A 25433-nucleotide genomic window follows, 5' to 3' on the forward strand; every position below is an offset into this window, starting at 1 on the left:
TGATAGCAAGTAACAAATATATTTATCTGCAAGTTAGAGGTAAAGAAGGAAAAAAATAAGAAAAAGGGGGCAAAGAAGCCAATCCGAGATCCTCAGAAATACATACATGTTTCTTTTACATACCTAAAACCCAAAAACCAAGCCCAACCAACACCCTTGTACAAGCCCCATCATCAAATAAAATAAAGTGAGAGGACAAAAAGGAGAAGAAAAATTGTTCAGCTAGACCTGTGTACAATGCCCTAGTCGAAAATCTTCTCTATGTGCCAACTAAATTACACTGGAATGGATGACCTCTTTTACCCAACTAAAAGCCAAAAAGAGGCAATAGGAAGGGAAAACCAAAGATGAGACTCAATAATAAAAAGCCAGAAGGGGCCCTGGATGAGAACAGACAATACATGGACAAATGCATGGATATACATGGGAATGCATGCACGTACATCCCAAAGGTCCTCTCCCCACCCACACTTGAAAAGAATACATTTTAGTGATTATTGAAGAAAGGCTACGATCATGGAACTCACCACCTAAGGCTGCCACTTTCTTCTTCAATCTCCTTTGCCCTGCTCCACCGACAAGTAGCAGCAACACTCCATTGCCACATTGAGCCAAAGACCGCGACGAAGGTTCATTGCTGCTTTAATTGTATATTTTTACCGGCTTTTCAAAAGTGTGTCGGGCCTGCAAAAGGTAATGCTCTAGTAAAAAACTCAACTCATTGAACTATGTGGTTTAATAGGACTGGAAAAGCTGATGAACTAATAGTTGTGCCCATTCAACAGCTGTTGGTTGTGCCCATAACCAACAGTAAACACAATCAAGCTGTCACAAAGACGCGACATGTGACTCCGAAATTCTTTGAAAAATGAGATATTGCAACACAGATTTTTAATTTTTTTATCAATAAAAACTATTTCTGATATTTCAATATATAAAAATATATTTTTATTGAAATATTATTAAAAGACCAAACCCAACATAACTAGAAAAGCAAAAGCAATCAGACTCAACAAACTCAGGCAGATCTCTTCCGTATTTCAACCGAGTTGCACCAGTTTGCAAGTTAGGCTCCACATTCTCTAGACAACAAATCCATAAATAAATAGAAACTACATTTTTAATGGAACTAACCTGATTGGCAGCAAAGGCCCTTTTAGGAGCAGTGTCTGAATGCTCCAATCCAAGGTACTGCTCCCAAGCACCATAAACATCTCTTCTCTGCATAACAAAGACAAACCAAAAGAAGTCATGAGAACACACGCCTACACATCTGAGTGTGTGTGTCAGAGAGAGAGAGAGAGAGAGAGACCTGAAAACGATTTGAGACCACATCACCGTCCTGAAGGTATTCAGGTCGGCCCAGTGACATGAACGCAAACTTCCACTGGAAAACAGAAAAAAAAAATTATAACTTTCAACATCATCAAAGCTATGAAAACTCTACACTAATTTATATAAGTTACGCATACTAGTATTTTATGATAGGAAGCACATCAAAATGATATCAGAAACCATCTGTTCAGTGAGCCAGTAAAATTTGGTGGTCACTGGATATGGAAGTGGAGAACAGTTGACCAGTAAAACATGGCATGGTGTGGCAAGTACCTTTGCAAATTCTTCATCGTGAACCTGCAACTTCTTTTGAATCCGCAATTTCACTTCAGCCAGAGTCTCACCTTCATGTATAATCAAGAAAAAAGGTTCGCCAAAATTCTGAACCTGCTGTTAAGGCATGCAAGTGAGAACCACATTAAAGGTGCAAAACAGACAGATCCAACAGTCCATATGAATGAATAAATAACAAATTCGGAGTGCATGCAATACCATTTGATTTTGTGAAGCATCCTTTGTGAAGTGGTACACATGAATCAGCCGATCATGAAGCCCAAGGTTTTTCTCTTCTTCAGGGATCTATGCAAATGAAAACAAGTTTCAGAGTCAAGCACATCTGCCAAAATCATACATCTCAAGCAGACATGCATCGAAGAAATCCTTTGACTACTCACTCAACTAGGCAATCATGAATAAGAATAAACAGAAACTAGCCATTTTTTTTGTGATCTAACTTATAAAATGAACTCAGAGACCTACTTAAAAGAAAAATTACCTCTTCTGCTCGTAATGTCCAGTACTGATCATTGATATTCTCGATCTTCTCATTCAAAGGGAAGATCTGCACCAATAGGACAGCTAAGTCTCAAAGTGTGTGTGTGGTGGTGGTGGTGGGGGGGGGGGGGGGGAGGAAAAAGTGCACTATGATTTATATAGTTAGAAAAACTTTAGAAGCAACTGCAATGATAAAATAAAATGATAAGCCGCACCTTGTAAATCTTGTGATAGAAAACCTCAAGCAATCGGAGCTCAGCATTTGGATTAGACAACTCAACCTGTTCAATTAGGATGAGAGCAAGTGCAAGCTCATGTTTAATACAAGGGTGTCGACAACAATCCTAAGAGGTAATGTAACTGAAAGTACTTCTAAAGCCTATCAAACCCGCATAAAATCTCACAGCTGGAGATAAATTATATGGCAGAAAAAGAATAAACAGTATAATATTGTTTCACATGACTTAATGTATAACTAATTCAAATATGAAAAAAATAAAAGCACAACTGGAAATTGCAGAAACTACCTTTGATTTTAGTTCATTAATGACATCCCCTACTGTACTCAGTTTCGGCAATCTTATACTATGGATGACTACCTGAGAAAGAAAAACAAACGGTTCAGCAAAATTAGCTTTAGACTCAAAAACCAGGCTAGTGCACAACTAGCATTCTCACCTCATCCTTTGTGGAATGATGAAATGCAACTTTCAGTGTCTTTAAGCCTTGCAATTCTGGAAGCGGAATGTCCAAAACTTCGTAATACAATATATCAGAAGTCTGGCACACCAAATAGAACAAAAGATTCAGTCAATCACAAAATAGGAAACTGAAAGCTTGTCGAAGGAGTGATTCACAACCTGGTTGTAATGAACAAGCATGTCTGACAGATGCTCCACACCTCTGTATTTGATAGGTTGTGGTTTAGGTTGCTGGGAGTAACAATTGTGGGATGTAAGCCTGATTTTGGATGGCTCATCCAAACCAATATGCTGGGCAACTCTTTCGACAACATCATCATATGTGTGCGACTTTGACCTACGACATAAATATAAAAGGAGGTTCATATGCTTTGATTATAACAAGTTAACAACACTAACACATATCCACACTTTGATTATAGTAACACTAACATATATCCACACTTATGCCCTCCATGCAAAGATCTTCAATGGTACTTACAGTTCTAAACAGAAGTCGTCCTCCTTTGGTTTATCAAGAGAACGAAAATGGACAACCTGAAAGTAAAAAGATTTCAACTGAATATAAGACCAGCTTTACATTTTATTCATAGAAAAAGACTGAAGAAAGCAATTCAAAATGATCAAATACTCATCCATGAAACGATAATAGGATGCAAAAAGCAACAGAGTTATTGCTTATCAAGTTATCATATAAATCTAAAGACAGAAATTAACTGACAAGCTTGTGAACTCCATTCTTGGTATATCATCAAACAAAGAGGACCCCAGACCAGCAGACATGAATCACGCCCCTTGGATAAACCACAAATTCAACAAGTTTTTTTCCCAAACAACTGTTAAAAGCACCATGATGGTGCTGTATATCGGTTGCCATAATCAATAACAATAGCAGATAGACAAGAGAATATAAACAGCCTTTCTTTAACTAGCCAACCATCATAGGGAAAACCTTAGCCCACCCATGCACGAACTTTTTGCACCCATAAGAAACGTTGAACTACATTTTCGCAAAGACTCATATGAAGGTGTGGGTCGACAGAATTTTTCCTGATTCCTGTTTGGTGAGTTATTACCAGGGTCACCGATATCGCCGATATTTTGAAAATATCGTGATATTATTGGCAAATCCAGGTCAGCTGATTTTAAAGGTAAAACATTGTGATATTTAAAAAATATCACCAAGAACAAAAATATCACGATATTTATAAAAAACATTTTATATATTTTAAACCCAATTTTTTTTTTTCGGTTTTTGTATTTTAAAAGCTTTTCAAAGTTATATTCCTTATATTTTTTCAAGAACAACTATTATTTTCTTACATTTCTTATTATTTTTCATATTTTTGTATTTTTGAAAATCTCAAGATATTCCCGAGATTTTTCAACTTTTGAAGATATCTCCGAGAAATACACTCGCTGAGATATTACCTTGACGATATAGGTGACTATGTTTATTACCAACCCAGTAGATGGAGTGATAGACACCTAATAGGCACAAAGGGGCCATAGCACATACCCAATGGGCCTGATAAGATTAACAGATTGATATAAAAACAACTGGAGACCAACAATATTGCTGGATACCATTATTTTCGGCATCCAAAGACAGGATTATAATTGCCAAGTGACAACAGAAGAGACAAAATCACCAAGGTCCATTTGAAGTCTACAGGCTCATGCACATGATAGCAATAAATGACGGACGTTAGTTGGATCCTAGCTGGGAAGAATCTCACATATGCTTACCAAAATGGTGGCATGGGAGACTATTTAGCATCCTAGTAAGATCATCATAATGGACTTGGAAGATGGAACCTAAATGATAGGAAGGAAATCAATGGAATGCTTCCTGAAGGAAGAAAAGGTGGATGCCTATACTTGATTCTGTGTGATCCTACAAGAAAATGTGAATCATATTCGTAATACATGCCAGTTGAACCATAAAGAGATGCTCAAGAAAGCATGCCAACCATATGTTGGACAGAAATTAATCTGTGAGGTAAACCATGGGACAGTCCTGACACTTACTCTTACATAACAACATAAAACCCATAAATTCAAAAGCTTACTGAAGCATACCTGTCGGTTATGAACATACTCCAGAAAAGAAGGCACATCTGGGTAACGGCAAGGCTCATCAGCATCAACAAGAGGGGCTTTCTGATAACAGATAATATCCCCATCTTCGAGCTAAAAAAACAAAGATCAAGATTTCACTGATGAGCTGGTCGTATGCTTGGCTAGTCAAAAAGTGACAGTGTGTGTGTGCCCTGCATGGTATCCACGTACCTGGCTAGTTCGAAAAGTGAATCTCTTGTCAATATGTTCACACATAACAGTAGGTTCAAATTTTATCTCCTACACATTGAATAAGCAAAGAAAGGTGAAATATTGTCAACCAAGAAATCCCATTCCTGAAAGTTCTGAAATTATCATGACAAACAGAATAACACTCACTAGACTTTGTGCCAACTATAATTAATACTAACCTCGTACAATTCAATTTCTTCATTTGGTGGAAAGCCAGCCATTTCGTTCAATCTTGTTAAGATCTCTACAGGCTTACCTCCAGCTTTCACAAAAAGCCTTCCTACATATCTGAGAATCCAAGAGTAAGACAAAACATTCACAAAATAACACATGAAATACATTGGTGAAAGAAAGACAAGTGGATACCGTAGCTCTTCCTTTTCAGGGTCATAAAGCTTGAAGAAAAGTAGAATGTCTTCTTTTGTCTTGTCAGGAGGAGGAAGAGGACGACCATCCTAGATACAAAAATATTAATCAATTCCAAGAAGCAGGCCCATGATGCATCAAAATCACAGGGAAAAAAAACGATAAAAACTGGTTCCAGAGATGCATTCTGACATTGATTACCTGTCCAAGTTCAACTTCCAAGAACAACTTCAGCTCTGCATTATGAGCTTTATTGGAGACCTCCCTCAACTGTCCAACCTACAAAAAGAAAACCGGAAATTAGCTCAACAAGAACTTTTGGTTCACTTTAGAGCAGCAAAGTGTAGGAATCAATTTGGCCAACCCAAAGAAACACAGGATCAACTTAAGCAGTTGGATCAAAGGAAATGGATATTACTTATTTACATCATGAATCGCATGATGGAGCAAAAAGGTCAGCAAATCTGAGAGTGCATCACCCCAAGCCCAGCCACCCTCCCCCCAAACCCAAAAGCCAAAATCCAGGATATCAGTTTATTAACTTATTCGCAAAGCATGTTCTTCAATCGTTGTTAGAGTCAGTTTAAGCAGACATTATGCATGCATACATAAATAAACAAATAAACAAGTCCACCTTTCTATGTTACATCAAAGTCAACAAAAATATACCTCACACGTAGGCCCCCCAACAAAGGAAAAGAATGCCAAAGCACCATAATCTCCAGTAACAAAATAGAGTGAGCGTACTCTCCAACTCCAATGTTATGGTAAATTTTACACATAGAGCAATGGTAATGGAGATTCACCAACACTTATCTCTTATTGTTACCTTCAAGCAAATAAAAATAGTGGAACTACTAATGACAGGATATGAAATACCAGCTACAAAGAACCAAAGAACTTGTCATTAAGTTCTGAACCCATTCTTCTAGAGAAGTGGTTGATCCCCATTCTCAAGCAAACATTGATTTTCTGCAGTGTTCGGAGGGAGAGAATACTTGAAGGAAATAAACCTGTTCATAAAGGATCTAACGTGACAGAAGAGAGACAAAGGGACTGTCCTCTCTAAGATTAGACGATAGTCAAGATAGCAGCGAACCAGAACATTGAGATCACATAGATAGAACTAGATATTTTAGATGTTCTTTTAATTGCTATTAATAATAGCAGTTAAACACCAAAACTTAGAGATCAATCCAAAGATGTAAATGGAAAAAACTCAGCAACTAGAGAAGGTAACTACCGATTGAAGTTCCTCTTGTTGGGTCAGTGGCCTGTTAGGACGATATGTATGGTTTTGACGCTTAGCCCATAGCCAGAAACGTTGATATTGCACCGGTATCCCAAACTCCTTGGCTACCTCTTCCTGTAAGACATAAAAATACAAGCAACCACACATCACAAAGAAATAAAGACCAACTGTTTGGTGCACAAGATATGATGATCACTTCTATTTGTCTATGCCATAATCAACACAAGGAATAATGCAGACAATAAAACTAAAAATAAGCAAGACTAAACTAAAGATATACACAAATCAGAAGGTAAAAAATCTACCGAGACTCAAGGGTCGCAAGTAGCAGAAGAAAATGATGCATAAAAACAGATAAAACCACACAATGCCAAGTGAAAAAGAAGTTATTCCATTATCTTGGTTGTATTATATGCCAACCATCACTTCCTACATCCCATACATAAGAAACATACCTCCCGACAAAATAATTGAGAAAATATGGCTTTGATTTAAGAATGGGAATCTTGAGCAACACATCACACAGTAAAAATCATAAAGCTGAAAAAATATGTAATAATATTGATTGTCATTAATTAAAAGAATATATACTCTACTCGCAGAAAACATAAGCTAGTAATTGGGTTGATGGACAACAAAGAAACAGTTGAGTGCTTAACAATAACAGCTAGCATTCTACTTAGGGACTAGTTTATCTTTTCCTTAATGGACACATTAAGAGATTTTCACCCAAGCTACCAAACTCACTCAAAGTTATGCATCAATGACAACACTACCACAATAAGGGTGTGTTTGAGACTGATCCAAGGATTCAAGGGTCCTCGGGTTTAAGATCCCAAAGGATCTAAAATCCACAGATTTCTGGTTCAACCCTACCCCCATCAGACCAGAAATCCCCAGATTTAAGTGTATTTTGAGGATCTCGCATCTGAGATTCTATGTTTGAGAGGTTGGATCTGGCACAGGCCCCACACCAGATCCAACCATGATAGGTGTGGTATTCAACCACACCCTAATGAATGGTAAGTAAAGATGACAAAAGACAATAGTCCCATGGTGCATTTAATATGCTAATTACCAAATAAGAGTTTAGCAACAAGTACAATTTTAGCAAAAAAAGGATTCTAAATAACAAGTCACAGAAACATACCTTGAAAAGGCTAAAAGGCAGCTGTTTCTGAATACGAAAACTTCGAACTTTATCATGGTCTACCAGATCAAAATATATGTCCTTGCCAATCTGTTCTGATAGATCCTCATTCCAAGCAACCTTGAGGGAAATGATCAAGATCTTTCAGGAAAAAAATGAAAAGAGATGCATACTATAAGCAACAGACTTAAACTCCTGAAGGTACTTAGAACCTTTATTATAGTATACAAGTGTGCTTCTGCTTTCTCCTTCTTCTTGTGTTCCTTTTCTTCTTGTTCTTTCTTCAACCTGATCTGAAGATTGAGTTGCATTTCCTCAAGTTAAAGTTTTGACATTCATAAATATCAACCAACATAAATTTGAATAACATATTTTATGAATCAGCTTTACCCTTAGATGCTCCGCAATGTCCTTCTCATCAACATTACAAATTATTTTCTCTTTGTCACTTTCCCGAATGTACACAAGCATGTAGGCATTTGAATATTTTGTAAATTTGAATGGTGTATTATTAAACCCAGGATTTGTCTGTGGTAACTGCAAAGGTTTTCCAGAAGTTGAGACATAATGTATACGTGTGTGTGAATGTGCATGGTGTGTGCATGCATGCATGTCGGTGATATCACATAAAGAAAATATGTCCTTTTGATGGATCATCACCTCCTCTTCACCACCATACTGTTCTTCCAATGCTCTCTTTGTGTCTTCTTTTGTTACCCTTTCATCATCAAATTTGTACCTTGAAAGCAAAAATTAAATTTCATCAGAATTTGGGGGTTCAAAAAGATGAAATTCCCAAAGTCTTCATGGACTAAACAACAGGTTATATGTAAGATCGAGTATCACAAAGTATCTTGAAGGCCTAACAGCTGCCACAAGATGCATCAAGAACCCCCAAAGCAAAAACTAAAAAAATGATAATCACATCAAAGGAAAATAAAAGCATTCTAAAAATAATTACAAAATAAAGATCAAGATCAGAACCAAACTCGTTCATAAGGCCTAGCAACAACATATGAAACTCAAAATGTCAAAGAAAACATATTTACATAAAAAAAAGTAGTATTTAACCCACAGTTTTAAAAATGATACTGGCTAAATGAAAAACTTGAAGAAGCTTGCTATTATACATTACTGATCAAAGATATTTTACATTTCAGGCTAGTTTAGAATGTCAACTTTAATACTTTATTACTAAGATGAAGTGAGTCAGATGCCACACCAACTCATGGCAATATCAAAAAATGACTGAAAAAACAAGTGACACATTGTTGCCATGATAGATATACATACCACTGATCAGAGAGGGTTGGCCTAATAAAAGCATAATAATGTCCTCCATGCACCCCACCACTGTGAACTAGAACACTGCAGACAGAACACATAGGTTAAAAGTGCCTACTGCATATTGTCCAAGCTTTACAACCTGGAACTTAACTTTGCCAGAGGAACCACATCACACGAACCATTTTCCTTTTGCCCTTAAAGAGCACAGGTTAAAGTTATCATATATAACCAAAGAAGGGCATAAACAGAAAGAGATAGCATTCCTACGGTGACTGCCAACCATATCCTAAAAATCAAGCCACCAGTGCTTCATGACCATGTACAAAATCAGATGGAGTTCTGGGAATAACGAAAGGATATAGGAACAGTTCTGATAAAATTTCCTCCATCTATACATATAAGGCAGCAGGTTACACAGCAGCTTAACTCGAAGGCAGCCACAAATCATTTTCCAAGGAAGAATTAATATTAAAAGGTTGTCCTACAGCCCACTCCATAAGATCCTTTAGGTAATAAGAAACAAAGTTGAAAATCAAATCCATTTCTTGCACGGACTGAATATTTTAGCCACTTAAGCAAAGCATCTTATATTAGCAAAATCATGCTTTTTGTAGACTACGTCATGCGAATTATGAAAGAAAAAACAACAATAATCCACATGTGGATAACCATCAGACTCCCCATTAACATTGTATTATCACTCCCAGCTGCTTGTAACACAACACAAAAAAGAAACTGACTAAATCCCATAGCCTTCCTGTTTGACCATCTATGTTAGGCGGTGTGAGCATCTTTTCCACTTAATCTTGTTGTTGCCATTACATCACTTTTACTAAATACGCAAGTAAACCTTCAAAGTGTTCTAACACCAATGTTAGCATATCTCGCAATGCATTCAGAGCTGATTGAAGCAGTGTTGTAAGTATTGTACCATATCGTAATTCAGAGTTCTTCGAAGCAATGTTGTAAGTATCGTACGGTATTCTACGATACGGTACAATACTTTAGGGTTTTGCGATATGATACACACTCGTATCGTGATACGAGTGTGGTACTCGTATCGAGTGTATCGTACGATACACCCCTGTATCGTGTCGTATTGTACGATACACCTTTGGCGCACTTTAAAAAGGCCAAAAATTATTTTTTTTAATTTTGTGTTTTAAATACCTTTTGAGGGCCAACTTCTCTATTTGTCTAGAGGTCATTAGAAGTGCATTTTCACTGTTTTTTCACCAAATGAAGCGGATAAAGGTAAAAAAAATGCGTTTTCACCATTTTTTCACTCAAAAAAATGAGTTAAGGTAAACAAAACTTTATTATGAGTAAAATTAAAAAGTTACTCTCCAAAAAAAAATTTGCCATAATAATGGGACACTCAAGTAATGAGTGAAAACCGACTGAAAATTGAGTACAACTATCACCAATATGAGAATTTCGTTGAGGCGTTCCCTACTGAGAGATGCCTTGTACACTATAGGCCCGAAGGCAGTGATAAATGGGCAAGGGTTGCTAGGTCGTCGCCCAGAAGCGACGCGTCACACCGGCGTCCGGGTGTAGTGTCAAATAGGCAAGGGTTCCCTCACTTTGTTGGATGGGTGGGGGTAAAGAAGATAGTTCAAGACCATAAAATTAGCTTAGCCACTTGGAACATAGGGTCTTTAACTGGTAAGTTGGTAAAGTTAGTAGATGTTATGTGTATGAAAAAGATGGATATTTTATGTCTACAAGACCAAATGGGTAGGTGAGAAAGCAAAAGTGATAGAACCTTGGGGATATAAGATTTGGTATACAGGAATAAATAGGAATAGGAATGGAGTAGGGATTGTTATTAGTCGTGAGTTTATAGATAATGTAGTTGAGGTCCGTAGGAAGGGTGATAGGATTTTACTTATTAAATTAATATTAGGTACGGATATTATTAATATTATTAGTGTTTATGCACCTCTAGTAGGTTTAGATGATTCCATTAAGCGTCAATTTTGGGAAGATTTAGATGGAGTAGTACAAAGGATATCTTATGGAGAAAAGCTTTTCAGCGACGGTGACCTTAGTGGACATGTAGGCATTAGTAGGGATGGATTTGAGAGTATCCATGGAGGATATAGTATAGGAGAAAGAAACGAAAGTGGAGAAAGGATTTTAGATTTTGGTTTGTCATATGATATTATCTTAGCAAACACTTGGTTTAGGAAGAGAGAGTCTCACCTAGTAACATTTAAAAGTGGGGTTAATACGAGTCAGATAGATTTTTTACTACTTAGAAAGAGTGATAGGGGTTGTTGCATCGATTGTAAGGTTATACCGGGAGAAAGTGTAGCTACACAACATAGAGTCTTAATTTTAGATCTTAGAATTAGAAAATGTCGCAAAAGGGATAGACATAAGATAGATCCTAGGATTAAGTGGTTGACACTGAAAGGAGCTAAACAAGGAATGTTTGTTGAGCAGGTAGTTAAGGAAGTTGATTGGTGTCTCGGGGATGATTCAGAATCAATGTGGAATAAGATAGCGGGTGGCATGAGAAAGGTGGCTAGGGAGGTATTGGGTGAGTCTAAAGGCGGTGCACCGCTAGGTAAGGAATACATCATGGTGGAACGAGGATGTCAAATTAGCTATTAAGGTTAAAAGAGAATGTTATAGAAATCTAAGTAAGAGTCGTGATCAGTGTTGTTAAAAACGCGCCTCAAGGCGCAAAAAGCGCGCCTCGCCTCAAGGCGAGGGCCTTTGTGCCTTGAGGCGCAGGCTTGAAACGCAATACCCTTGAGGCGTGCGCCTCATAAGCCTTGAGGCGTGCGCCTTGAGGCGTCCGCCTTGAGGCGAGGCGCGCCTCGGACTGAGGCGTACCCGCCTCGATTTATTTGGTCAAATGAGGGTCAAAACCCTCATTCAACCAAAAAAATAAGGCCTAAACAAAGCTCTACCTAATCCTTTTATGTGTTTTGATTTTTTTTTCTCACAACCTTCTCTCCCTCACAGCTCTCACAGGCTCACAACATTCTCTCTCGCATGGTGGAGCCCCGAAACAAGTATGGATTTTTTTTGCTCTCTTGTTCTCCTCCTCTTCTTCTTATCACTTCTCTCGTCTCTCGCGTGATATAAAAAAATGCACAGATGCACAGATTTTGTCTCTCTTTTTGCCGTAGTTCATGCAAAGAAATGCATTCAACTATTCTAATTTATTCTTTTTGTTTTCAGTTAATGTGTTCTGCGTTTTCAATACACCTCTGAATGTGCTCTGCGTTTTCAAGATGCTTCCGAGTATGTTTTGCGTTTTCAATACACATCCAAAGGTGTTCTGCATTTTCAATACACCTCTGAATGTGCTCGGCATTCTCAATATGCATCTGAAAATAAAAGAAAAACAAAAGATTAGAAACCTGCGCACTTTGCTATGAAGCGTGATTTTATTTATTCTTGTCCGGGTGATTCTGTGTCAAATACATTCTGTCATGTTTCTGCTAGGGGTCTTGCGTTTTCTTTTATGTACAGAAACTTGGTGTTACATTAAAAAATGTCTGTGTTTTATGTTTCATTAGATGGTTAATTTTTTTGTATGTTAATGGATACGATCACTGCAGGTGCGTGTTTTTGCTTTTGCTGGAAATATGCAAATACACCTGATATGCATTTCCAGCATTGGGGAAAATTTTGATACGCGTGTTTGACAGTGAAAAAGATATAATATGTTGAAATCGTGGTATCTACGTGTTTTTGTTTTTAATGAAAATCTGCAAATACACCTGATATGCATTTCCAGCATTGGGGAAAATTTTGATACGTGTGTTTGACAGTGAAAAAGATATAATATGTTGAAATTGCGGTATCTACGTGTTTTTGTTGTTAATGAAAATCTGCAAATACACCTGATATGCATTACCAGCCTAGGGAAAAATTTTGATATGCGGAATTGACATTGAGGAAAAAAATATATAATAAGTTGAAATCCCTACATCTGTGTGTTTTGCTTCTGATGATAATCTGCAAGTCTATCTGATATGCCTTTCCAGCATTAAAAAAAAATTATAGACTTAATAATCTGATATGTGTGTTTGATAAAAAGAATAATTACGTAGAAATCCCTACTTTGCATGCTTTTGGTTTTGATGAATTTTTGTATTAAGGATATTGACAGAAATTTATTTATGTTAAGTTCCATAACAGGATATAGATGTACTAAGCCTAATGACAGTTTTGAATTTCTGTATTAAGCACATTGACAGAAAGTGATCTATGTGTTAAGTTCCAGAGCAGTTTTGATTCTTTTTAGAAAAGAATAATTCGTTTGTTTTTTGTCCACAAGGATGCTTACTGATATTCTATGTTGCAGTTCATATTTTTTCCGTATTTATTTGAGATTTTTTATTTTTTGTTGGTTGTTGCTTCATCAATAAAGCATTTCTTATTTATTTATAATTTTAGATAATTTTTATAGTCTTTTTTAAGTTTTAATAAAAAAAAAATTGAGGCTTATGCTTTGCGCCTCGAGGCTTACGTCTCGCCTCAGATTTTGGTGGAGCGCCTCACTACGTCTCAACGTTTTTCACAACACTGGTCGTGATAATGAGAATTTGGAGAAGTATATGATAGCAAAGAAGGAAGCTAAAAAAGTAGTTTGAAACGCGAGGGATAAGATATATAAGGAGGTTTATGACAAGTTGGATACCAAAGAGGGCGAGAAGGATATTTATAGGCTTGCAAAGATGAGAGATAGGAAATCGAAGGATCTGGGTATGGTTAGATGTATCAAAGATGAAACACAAAGGATTTTAGTCAAAAATGAGGAGATTAAGGAGAGATGGAAAGATTATTTTGATAAGCTATTTAATGGAAGTCATGCTCAGGATCTTGGAGACTTCATCGTTCCTTTTCATGAGATGAATCGTGACTTAATGCGCAAAATTCAAAAGAAAGAAATTGCAGAGGTTTTGAAGAAAATAAAATCAAGAAGGGCAGTTGGCCCATAGTATACCTATCGAGGCTTGAAAATGCTTGGGTGAGAAAGGTTTAGAATGGTTGACAAATCTTTTTAACAAGATTTGGCAGACAAATAAAATGCCTAATGAGTGGAGGAAGAGTACTTTGGTGCCTCTATATAAGAATAAGGGTGATATACAAGATTACACAAACTATCATGGTATAAAACTCATGAGTCATACTATAAAACTTTGGGAGAGGGTGATTGAGTATAGGTTGAGGAAGTTTGTCATGATATCGGAGAATCAATTTGGTTTTATTCCTGGAAAATCAACTATGGAAGGTATACATCTTCTTAGAAGACTTATTGAGAGATATAGAGAGAGGAACAAGAATTTGCATATGGTTTTTATTGATTTGGAGAAGGCATACGATAGAGTACCTAGGGATGTTTTCTGGTGGACAATGATGAAGAAAGGTGTTTCTCTCAAGTACATTAGTATAATTAAAGATATGTATGAAGGAGTAGTAACCAATGTCCGCACTTGTGGAGGGGTGACAACCAATTTTCCTATAACGGTTGGGTTACATCAAGGATATGCATTAAGCCTTTTCCTATTTGCTATAGTGATGGATGACCTTACGAGATCAATTCAAGAAAATATGTCGTGGTGTATGTTGTTTGCTGATGATATTGTTTTGATTGATGAGTCTAGAGTTGGGGTTAATGCTAAGTTAGAATTATGGAGGCAGACATTGGAAGCAAGAGGTTTTAAGTTGAGTAAGAGTAAGACAGAATATATGGAATGTCGGTTTAGTAAGCAACGAAGTAGTGATGAGAGTGTAGTGAAGCTTGGTGAGCAAGAAATATCGGTGGATGACTGTTTCAAATATTTGGCATCTATCATTCAAAAGTATGGAGAAAAATTGATGGAGATGTAAATCATAAAATAAAGGTTGGGTGGATGAAATGGAAAAGTTCAACTGGAGTGTTGTGCGATTGTAGAATGCCATTGCGGTTGAAGGGAAAGTTTTATAGGACGACAATTAGGCCCGCTTTACTATATGGTACAGAATGTTGGGCTGCCAAGAGACATCATATTCAAAAAATGAGTGTAGCTGAGATGCATATGCTTAGATGGATGTGTGGAAATACAATAAAAGATAAGATTCAAAACGAGGAGATACGTAAGAAGGTAGGCGTTGCATCCATTGAAAATAAGATGAGAGAGAATCGTTTACGGTGGTTTGGACATATAAGGCGAAGGCCTAATGATGCTCAAGTTAGAAGGATGGAGAAATGGGAAAATATATTAGTTAAAAGTGGTTGGGGTAGGCCTAAGAAGACTTGGATGGAGATCATAGGAAAGGATATGAATGCTTTGAACCTCACCGAGGACATGGCATTGATTAGAAATGATTGGAGGAGAAGGATTCACGTGGAAGACCCAGAATGATTTTCTTTTTTGGTTCATATCGCCGACCCCAATTGTTTTGGGATGAAGGTGTAGTAGTAGTAGTTGTTGTTGTTGATTGTTCTTGTGAGATAGTTGATGTTTGATGATGTCTTATGCAACTCATAAAGACAAATGCTCCATATGTGATTTTATGATTGTATTTTGAGTAAATAATTATTGTTTCACGTGATGATTTTTTAAAAAAATTTGCTACTTTTTGTTGACTTTTTTGGAATTTTTTTATTAAAAATTTATTATATGTTATGGTGTTACTTTGGGCTCGACTAATACGCGCAACGATACGATACTTACAACCTTGGTTTGAAGTGTAAAAAGCAACCATACCATTCAAATCCTACATGCAAGATTAATTTCATACGAACATAGTACATACATGCATATATATATATATATATATATATATATATATAAAATCCTGCTTAGTATACTACCAAACTTTAGTACAGCAGATGTAATTTTGTTCATCCTTTTCCTCCAAGGGTTTCACGATGTTAAACCCATTTCATATGAAGGGAATGTAGGCAGAATTGGGTGTTGCTATGCTACACAGCATTTATGGTGCTTCCATAGAAAATACTTTATTTGCGCATTGAGACGATGCCTATGAAGTGTTCATGGTGCTACTGTAGAAAATACTTTATTAAAAAACAATGACAGCGCAAGTACATTCCTTGCATTTTACCTAACTCAAGATGAAGAGGCCTATGTGATTGTCATTGCTCATGCTCTATGTCAAATAGGTGCGGGTCGGGTGCGGATGCAGATGCGGCACTTTAAAAAAACTTGGGTCCGGGGTAGGGGGAAGGTGTATATATATATTATTTTTAACAGTTTTAAGTTAACACTATGTGTATGTGTGTGCATTTATGTATTTATATATAATATTAGATAAAAATGAACTTGATTAGTGTTAACTGAATCCAGTTTTAGATAGAAATGAACCTCAATGTGGTTAACTTCACCTAACACAAAGGAAGTTGTGTCCAAGTGTCACACCCACCTGGGTGCGGGTGCGGGTGCGGGTGCGGTGCCCTGAAGAGTCCGTGTTACATAGCTCATGCTCTGTCTCTTTAGCAACAACAAATCTAGAGTGTCTTTTGCAACAACTCTTCACTTTTACGGAACAACGGGCCTCTTGCAAAGGTGAGACGGCTCCTAGACTCAGTCAAACGAGTTCGCTACAGGAACTGGCACTGATCCTGCAGCAGATGCAGCAACACAGCCACTGTGCATATGGTTTCAGTAGACAAAACCTCAAATAGTTGAAGAGAGAGAGGCTTCATCTTTTCACTCACACGGTAAGGTAGGCTGATGGTGATGATTGGGAAGACCTTTATTTATGCTCAGCGTTTCTTGTTAGGCATGGTTTTTGTCACAAATCTGTGGGATCGCTTTTCCAAATAAATGTTGGTTACATTCATTTATGTTATATGTTTGTGTTTGTCTCAGCCAGTTATAGGACTGGGATGAACTGCAAGGATGCTTCACAGGCAGGACACTGCCCCATGTGCACCTCTAAACTAAGATAGATTGCCATTTCAATCCAAACCTAGATGCAGGTTCATGTGCTATAAGTGGTTTTCTTTACCCTTAGTTGTCAAAAGCACTAGTCGGAGCCTAGGTAGGACCAAAAAGATAAAACATCAAGAAAAGTAACAAACACATGATTGTAACTATGGATGAACCGTATAATTCAGTGTAACATGTCACAAAATTCATGAAATTGCATAATATTGAACATACATCAAAACTTGCGGCACACCATCCGATTACAATATATATGTATATTTGATAGAGAGAGAGAATGGGGATTACTCTTCCCCTGTTTTATTAGGTCACTGTTAGGACCCTGAACAGTTAGATGTGTTTATGATTATTGCTGAATAGAGAACATCTAATTGTTTAAGCATCTTTATAATCAAATGTATACTCTAAAGAGGTAAAAAAATCACAGGTTGATATCGTACTAAAATTTCATGATAAAATGTTCACATTTTTACGTCAAATCAATTTGAAACAAAACTTGTTTCTCAATAAGTATTGATAAACACATCTAATGGTTCAAATTGAGCATAAAACACCTAAAACTTTTAGCATAAAACACCTAAAACTTTGATATTCGAAGGGTCTTAAAACAGTGACGTCAGGAAAAAGACAGGATGAATCTCGTTCTTATGTCACATAGGTGCGGGTACAGGTGCGAATGCAGTGATGTGGCACTTTAAAAAAACTTGGGTGCGGGGAGGATATATATATATATATATATATATATATATATATACTTGATTAGGGTTAACTGAATCTACTTTTGGATAGAAATGGACCTCAGTGTGGTTGACTTCTCCTAACACAAAGGAAGTTGTGTCCAAGTGTGCGAGGCGGGTGCGGTGCCCTGTTAGAAGAGTCTGTGTGACATAGTGTATATATATATAAAACTGAAAAAACAGATTTTACATATGTGAGTGCATCAAAAACACATCAAGACATGTAAACAACAAAAATATAAAAAGGGAAAAGAAAAAAAGGAAGACAAAAAAAGAAGAGAGTGGAGGGGCAAGAGGAGGAAGAAAAAGAAAGAAGAAGAAAAAAAGAGAAGGTGGAGGAGTGAAAGGAGGAGGAAGAAAAAAAATAGAAGAAAAAATAAGGTAAAAAAGAAAAGCAAAAGAAGAAGAAGAAAATAAGAGAACAAAAAGGAAAACTTTTGGGGTGAGAGGAATAAGAAAAAGGAAAAAAAAAAAGACCATTTTTTTAAATGACAACCATGTCCCTGCAGCCTAGGCTGGGACAACCTAGTCAGCCTAGGTAAAAACAGGGTCTTACTGCCTAGACCCATAAGCCTAAGTGGTGATCATGTGCCGAGCAAGCCTAGGCACTGCTTTTGACAACTAAGTCCCTACTCATGTGAAACAAAAAGAAAGAGCAACAATATACACCAGAACTACCTTCATTACATGAAAAATACCAGAGTTACTGGAAGTGCCTAGCCTAGTGGGGAAGCGCGCTTTCCCGAAGCGCAATTCGGAAGAGCGAAACGCCGTGCTTCCGAAACGCGCTGGGAAGCGCCGATTTTTTTGGGGAAGCGCACTCCTCCCTCTCTTCCCCGTGCTTTCCCCTTTTTATTTTTATTTTTATTTTTATTTTTCGCTTTCCCTCGCTTCCTAGGTGGCTTCCGGTTTGCTTCCTAGGTCGCTTCCGAAACGATTCTTGATTCGCTTTTAAGTCGTTCCACGCTTCCCGCTCCAACTTCCTCCACTGGCAACCATGGAAAATACTCACCAATACAAGGTAAGCCACTTAATTTTTTTTCATAAACTGTTAGTTTCAAAGGAGTGACAAACATGAGATTAATAAAAGTGTAGCTGGAGGACAACTCTTTAGGTTTCTACTTTTCACACACATTAAATGTGTTATCAAGGATCACTGTCATGCTACAGGACCACATAAAAGTATGAAAGTTCTTTGGATAATCGAGTCACATGAGTCCATGAATGAGCACAATAGCACATAACAGCAGAGTAATGGAGTACCCAAGAAACAGTACTCCTGGACTACCCATTTCCTTCTGCTCCAGCAGAAAAAAGAAGACCAAGAATGGACTAGGCAAAACATGCCTACAAGAAAGTAAACTCTATAGAGGGACAAAGGAAAATCAGCTGGCGGCTTGCCATTAATGAACAGCTGTGATTCTATCTTCAGTGACATGAATAGTATAGCAAAATCATTTAATTAAACAATCATAAGGCATACCTGTGAAGTGTGTAAAGGTTCCGAACACTCCTGTCAGCATCTGGAGAAAGATATTTACCATCCTCCCTATCAAGGTCCAGTTGCAAGGGGAACTCATATCGATCATTTATCTGCAAAATGATACATGAAGTTGGGCCTCTATCAAGAACTTTCTAGCACACAAAGCAAGCATGGTTGGTGGCTCGAATCAGACCTTAATTTATTAAAACCATTATAAGCATGTCAAGGTTGCAGCATAAACACAAGAAACATAAAGAAGTTACTAAACAAGCTCGGCCTTTTCCAAAAGTCCACTTTTTCACTAAAACATATTTGCGAAGAATTTTCCCATATTGTAAATCTAGACACTCACTAATCATGCATTAATCCTCTGCACATAAAGGAAGCAGTGTCTGTGCCATTGTCAGTTTAAGAAGTTGCTAACTTTTCGAAAGGAGCCAGAACACATTGTACAAAATAAATAAATAAATAAAATAAAACAAAATAGTTCCCACCAAAATATCGACTATACAAACAGTTTGAAGACAATTAAAAAATAAAAACCAAAATCTCACTGTGGAATGACATTTGAGATACAAGGATCGGCAAAAGAAGAGATAAAACAAATATCAAAAGATTCAAAACCCATTTCCTAGTCCCACTTATGGCAGCTGGAGGATGTGTGATTATGTGTATAACATCAATATAGTTTTCCCATCACAGATTAATCATTTCCAGATCATATCCATGCAATTCATGCACCTACAGTATTTCAATGAGTAATTTTTTACACCACCTGTGTGTTTGCACCAACTACCAAGTATATATACATCTCAAGCCCTACTGAGATATGGTAACTGCATCTAAGTCTCAAAAGTTGTCTTGAAAACATGTAGAGGCATTATAAATTAACAAAACCGGGACTAACAAATACACTGATTAAAAATGCAAATCGGCCCAAAGCATCATCCTTTCAGGATTGCAGAAGGCTCACGGTGCAATGGCCCATTTGCTTATAAACAAAACCCATGAAACAACAAGCACACATAATTCAAAGATAAATCAAGAGAAGATATCAGCTTTAAAAGGAACATTACTAACTACATACAGATCTCGCCAAGGCTCGCAGCAAATTCCATAGAATACGTTCGATGGTTTTCTTACTGCTTTGTTTAGTTGTTAAAAAATATGGGATAACCGAGTCAAAATTACCACTTCAAAAGACTTGAACTTTGTGATTAGGTTTTGCAGTTTCATTTAAGTATGTGAAATTTCTCGCACAAACCAATTCGATCATCATGAAAATTATATTTCTTGAAAATCTGTGATAAATTCAATAGTCGGGGAACACAAAAAGGGCACTAGAGGAACATTCCAGAAGAATCTTCTGAGAAAGCTTACGACGGAATTCTCCTGGAAACATCCAGTTCCAATTAAAGAGTTTGCCTGAAGGGAGGCGCAACAGCTCCTGCACATATATTGTCAGATACCAATTAAAAAGTTTACGAGCCATCTGATTCAGACAATGTCCATATCGCACTTTTGTGAGACCTCACAATTTCCAAAGGAATATGCCTTACCACAAAGGCAACCATAAAGCCCCAACCATCATAGTCTCTGTTTGCTTGCCATGTTCAGAAGAGAAGCCTAAGGATGAATTTATTATTTGACTAGTTCATCTTTCCCATACATAACACATCCGCACCTAACGACCAGAGGAGGTTATCCTTGAAAAGTTTTAGAAAGGCCTGTTTTAACCCAATAAGCATCCAGAAAGATCACTACTGATATTGCCTCAGGTGATGCCAAGATAGTACCCCAAGTCCTCCCAAAACTAACATAAGCAACTTGATAGGTGTGCTAGAATTTGATGAGGCAAAAATAACCAAACTGAAAAGTCATATACTGCAGCTTTGTGAGGACGAGTGCACCTTTTTTCCACTTGATGAATCATCCTTCTCCAAATTAACTTGCTTAAGATTCAAGTGTGTAGAAGCATCCCAATTATTCTAAATCGGAAAGATAATCCAACAGCCAGAATAACCACACCAAGCCAACAGCAGTATCAGCTCGTTAGCCAGATCTAGGACTATTTTATGCAGAAATGATCATCTACCATCCCAATTACGAATTATCTAACTCAGAGACACAATCCAACAGCCAAAAAGAAGATCAAATCAGTAGCAAGAACCATTTGTTACCATAAATAAAGTCCCATTACCCTCTACCTCTAGGCAGCATTTTATGCCTGCTCTAGAGAAGTCCCATGTAAAGTAGACAAGCTGCCAAGCTTGGTTGCCCATTTAAACAATTCCATTGAATGAGGCTGACAACTGACAAATAATCAACCCAGGCCCACGAAGAAAACTATCAGTTAGTGCATCAATAGGCATAAATAATGTCTCCAGAATCAAATACCAAGTTTGATGCACGTTTATTCCAACTTTTGAATGACGCTGACAAATGACGAATAATCAATCAAGGATCAGGAAGAAAACTACCAGTTAGTGAATCAAGACATGAATAATATGTCTCAAGAACCAAAAAGTTAGGAATAACAGCTACAATTGGCATATAAATCTTCTCTTAATAGCAACCAATTGAATGCAAACGCAAACCTCACAGATGTAAAGTTTAATCCAGCTCAAACATTCCCTAGTTTGATTGCTTCAATTAAACACCAGCCAACATTGTCTCTGATTCAAGGGAGTCTTTACTGAGACATGATCAAATTACGTTTGAATTGCATGTGTAAACGCATTTGCATCCCATAGTAACACGATCCTCCTGACAATGTACATCATGCTCCCATTAAGTGCTCTTGTGTCATCTCTCATAAAGAAGCAACTGAACCATCATAACAATGGAAAGTTTCTTATGCTCAGGGCCCCCAAGTACTTCATTCTCACTATCTAATAGCATATCATGACATGAATCAAGCAAAAAGAGGAGTCCGACAAAAATAGGGGACCAAAATCAAGTGTCTAGGACACAGAGTTCATTTGACAGACATGACACATTAGACAAAACATGCAGAGCATACATATTATCAAGTTACCTTAACCATTGTATCTCGCATGAAATCATATTCAAAACGTTTCAGCTGAAGCTGCAAAACAGGGGGGAAGTCGATGAAAAGGACACCCTTCTTTGCGTCCTACAGCAATTCAATATTACATGTCATTTGTTTGTGACATTACAAGGGAAAAATGATAGCAAGTTTTACTTCAATCATGATTTCAGGCAAATAGCCATGGCATTTTGAAGGCCAAATTGACCAAAAAATATCATAATACAGACATGTAATTAGGACAAGCGTCAGGCTGCCACCAACCTGTAGGCCATGTTGCTCAGCATGATACTTGTTATCGCCTTCAAGGCGCTCTACTTCCACATACTTGTCAAAGGAAGCATAAACATCTCTACACCCCTTAACATCAAGTTGTAGGTCTGAAACACACACACAATTGATCAAACATTTCACGCGGAATAATCATGCCTATAAAAAAATGAATCATTTGCACTTAGACATATGCTAAATACCATAGAATGACTCCTTCCTTGTAGATTTGTAGTCAACATTGATGCACTCTATGTAGTTCATGTGGTGGCCTTCAAATAATTGTTGTATGGTGCCCTCAACCACAGTGCCCTAACCCATGGCACACCAAATAAATGCAATGACAGCAGAACAAACCCAAAAAAGGACAGAAAAAACAAAAGCCGCACCCTGAAACCTCCATTGCAACAGCCACCATACCTTCATCTTGTCTTCCAGCTTTTCACTAAGAACTCTATTAAGCTCTTGAACATCATGCTGCATGAAAGAGTCGTATGTGTCCCATCCAAAAGACTTTGTTAGCTCTTTTGTAGCAACACTGTTGTCACTATACTGGAGCTTATAGAACAAGCTCTGCAAAGCCAGAGGAATACTTCCAGAAGGCATATCGTTCTCCGTTGTTGGCATGTGATACACTGCCTAGAGCATGAAAGACAAAATAAAAACTCACATATCATAGTTGCATACGATGATCTCCACTACACACCACTGACAAAGAACTACCTTCTATGAAATAGTGCAGAGAAAAAATAATGAAGGGAACTTTTCAATCAAGCTAGAAATGAACAGCATGTGGGATGTGGCAAATGCATTAAGCACATCGGTACCCTCTCAATATTAACAAGCAATCGTGTTTCCCAATGATTCTAACCTTTCTAAAATAGGGTATGTGATACAATGTTTGAAGAAGGGAGTTCATGTAGCACGTCGCCCCTTGGTTCTTAAGACCCACATATCCTGTTTCCTTCTTCGAGTCATACGTCCAATAATCAACCACCTTTCGAACAACAACCTCCGCCTCAATGATGCACGTGTCATTTACAAGAAACCCTTTCCCTGGGTCATATAGGTCACTGAGAGGCATGAAGGAAGTAAAACCCCAATCACTCTCCCGTGCATTAAACTGATGCTGCGTATCTGATCAAGTCACAGAACGAGAGGGAAAAACAAGAAAAAGTTAAGACATGATCTTCATAAAGTGTGTTAGCCGATCCGCACATGTTAAGTAGCTAATGCATAACCATGTTGCCTAGGAGCAATTGGAAACTAGACTGAAACGTGCACGTTAATCTCAATGCCATCACTTGGGTGGTATTAAAATAAATGAACTGATCAAAACAGATGCACGTTTGAATTTGCTCTAGTTGTTTGAACAAATGCATGCTGCATGTAGGTGATTTGCAAGACAGACATTTACGATAAAATCGTAAAGAAATGCTGAGATAAAAATGTGAGGAACGATCCAATATACCCACTGACCGCTAGGGAAGAAAGAAGAAGAGAAAAAAAAAAAAGGAATGCAGGGCATGAGGTGCATGCCTTTTCTTATAGTGTACTTGTTATGAATCTGATTGATCACAGCCAAGCTAAACTGAGCATATCGACTCCACCCGTAAGGCAGCATCGCCGAGTCCGCCACATCCAAGTACATAGACAAATGGTCTACGTTATTCCCCTTTGGAAAGATCAAAACCCTCCTGAAATTCATCGAAATTTCGAAAAAATCAAAAGAGTTCTAGGGGCATTGCCTGCTGCCCCCCAGAAGCGTTTCAACAACGATTAGAATAACCCATGAAGCTAGATCCGCCTACCATTTGTAGCCACCAACGATGAAGATATCGGAGTAGTGCTTCTTCACGTTCAGCCGCGCGAAGCTCTCGATCGTCCAACTGAACCGCGTCGACGGAGGCTCCTCGACCGACTGGTTCTCCGCAGTGCTCATGGTCTCCCCTTGCGCCACAACTATCGGATTACCCACCAAGCAATCAGAAACCCAAACAAACCACAAGCAATTCACCTTGAGAGGAATCAAACCCAAAAGAACAACCAAACAAGCAACAAAGTCCCCCCACCCAAAAAAAAAATGAATCACGAACAATCATAGTCCGGGACGTACCATCCATCGACTGCGGGCCGTCGTTGAAATCGGAATGAGGGACGAGCATCTCCTCGTCCTCCTGCTGCAAAAAACAAAACCAGAAACAAACCGATATGAAAACTCAGATCCGGAAGACAATACAACCAAAACCCTAGAACCCATCAGAAAACACGATCTTACGATCGCAATCGATAACGAACAGGACATCAATCGGATGGGAAGGAGCAATTAAACGCGAAGGGCGATATTTTTAACCCTAAACGAAGAGGAACAGATGGGTTGGAACGATGAACGAGGGAAGAAAAATCGCGAAGCAGAAAACGACTAAAAGAAGAGGGAAAAAAAGAAGGGATTGCTTACGTCCAAGGAGGGAGGCGTCATCATTGTCATCGAGACCCTGCGGTCTTTTAGATCCGAATTAGGGAAAGGAACCGACGGCGAGAGCTCTCTCTCTCTCTCTCTCTCGCTGCAGAATGGAGACCACCGAGAGAGGGGAGGAGCCGGGAACTTGGTTAAGGGAAAAAAGATAGGGGAAGGTTTAATTTTGTTAAAATTTGGGGGTTCGGAGATATTTAGGAAAAGGTTTTGGGAGAAAACCCTCAAGGGCTCGCCTAAATCTTCCTAAATCCTGCATTATTTTTCCTTTTATGTCGCCTGTGCCCCCTCCTCTTCTTTAGTTCGTTAAATGCGCGCTTT

General features: G+C 37.9%; 1 protein-coding gene across 5 annotated transcripts; it reads right to left on the reverse strand.

The window, feature by feature from the left end:
- LOC149829379 (ubiquitin C-terminal hydrolase 12-like) lies at nucleotides 1–25226 on the reverse strand. 5 transcript variants are annotated; one of them, XM_090018078.1, is made up of 32 exons: nucleotides 25098–25226; nucleotides 24756–24819; nucleotides 24451–24601; nucleotides 24179–24336; nucleotides 23511–23776; nucleotides 23060–23278; nucleotides 22843–22951; nucleotides 22634–22749; nucleotides 22358–22456; nucleotides 19321–19430; nucleotides 9185–9259; nucleotides 8552–8630; nucleotides 8282–8428; nucleotides 8104–8184; nucleotides 7892–8011; nucleotides 6733–6855; nucleotides 5691–5768; nucleotides 5490–5578; nucleotides 5303–5411; nucleotides 5103–5171; nucleotides 4893–5003; nucleotides 3292–3347; nucleotides 2970–3147; nucleotides 2788–2889; nucleotides 2637–2708; nucleotides 2325–2390; nucleotides 2111–2176; nucleotides 1828–1914; nucleotides 1609–1722; nucleotides 1313–1387; nucleotides 1135–1221; nucleotides 1–684 (listed from the first exon to the last, which is right to left on the reverse strand). In XM_090018078.1, the coding sequence occupies exons 1-32, from the start codon at nucleotides 25125–25127 to the stop codon at nucleotides 643–645; spliced, it is 3348 nt and encodes a 1115-aa protein (XP_089874204.1). In that variant the 5' UTR covers nucleotides 25128–25226; the 3' UTR covers nucleotides 1–642. The 5 variants fall into 5 exon arrangements, with proteins under 5 accessions (XP_089874204.1, XP_089874203.1, XP_089874206.1 ...); XM_090018077.1 differs by having other exon boundaries at nucleotides 1609–1725; XM_090018080.1 differs by lacking the exon at nucleotides 22358–22456 and having other exon boundaries at nucleotides 1609–1725.
- Between the last annotated feature and the right edge of the window lie 207 nt (nucleotides 25227–25433).

This window comes from Nuphar pumila, chromosome 9, assembly GCF_984573655.1.
Source record: "Nuphar pumila chromosome 9, dmNupPumi1.hap1.1, whole genome shotgun sequence".
In the NCBI taxonomy this organism is placed as follows: domain Eukaryota; kingdom Viridiplantae; phylum Streptophyta; class Magnoliopsida; order Nymphaeales; family Nymphaeaceae; genus Nuphar; species Nuphar pumila.

What these genes read in the sequence shown, in the direction of transcription:
- LOC149829379 (XM_090018076.1), bottom strand. Translation starts at nt 25,127, where the DNA reads ATGACAATGATGACGCCTCCCTCCTTGGAC. An exon ending in ACATTGCGGAGCATCTAAGG is followed by an intron (nt 8,185 to 8,281) that starts GTAAAGCTGATT and finishes CTCAATCTTCAG; the next exon opens with ATCAGGTTGAAGAAAGAACA. An exon ending in TGGAAGTTGAACTTGGACAG is followed by an intron (nt 5,579 to 5,690) that starts GTAATCAATGTC and finishes TTTTGTATCTAG; the next exon opens with GATGGTCGTCCTCTTCCTCC.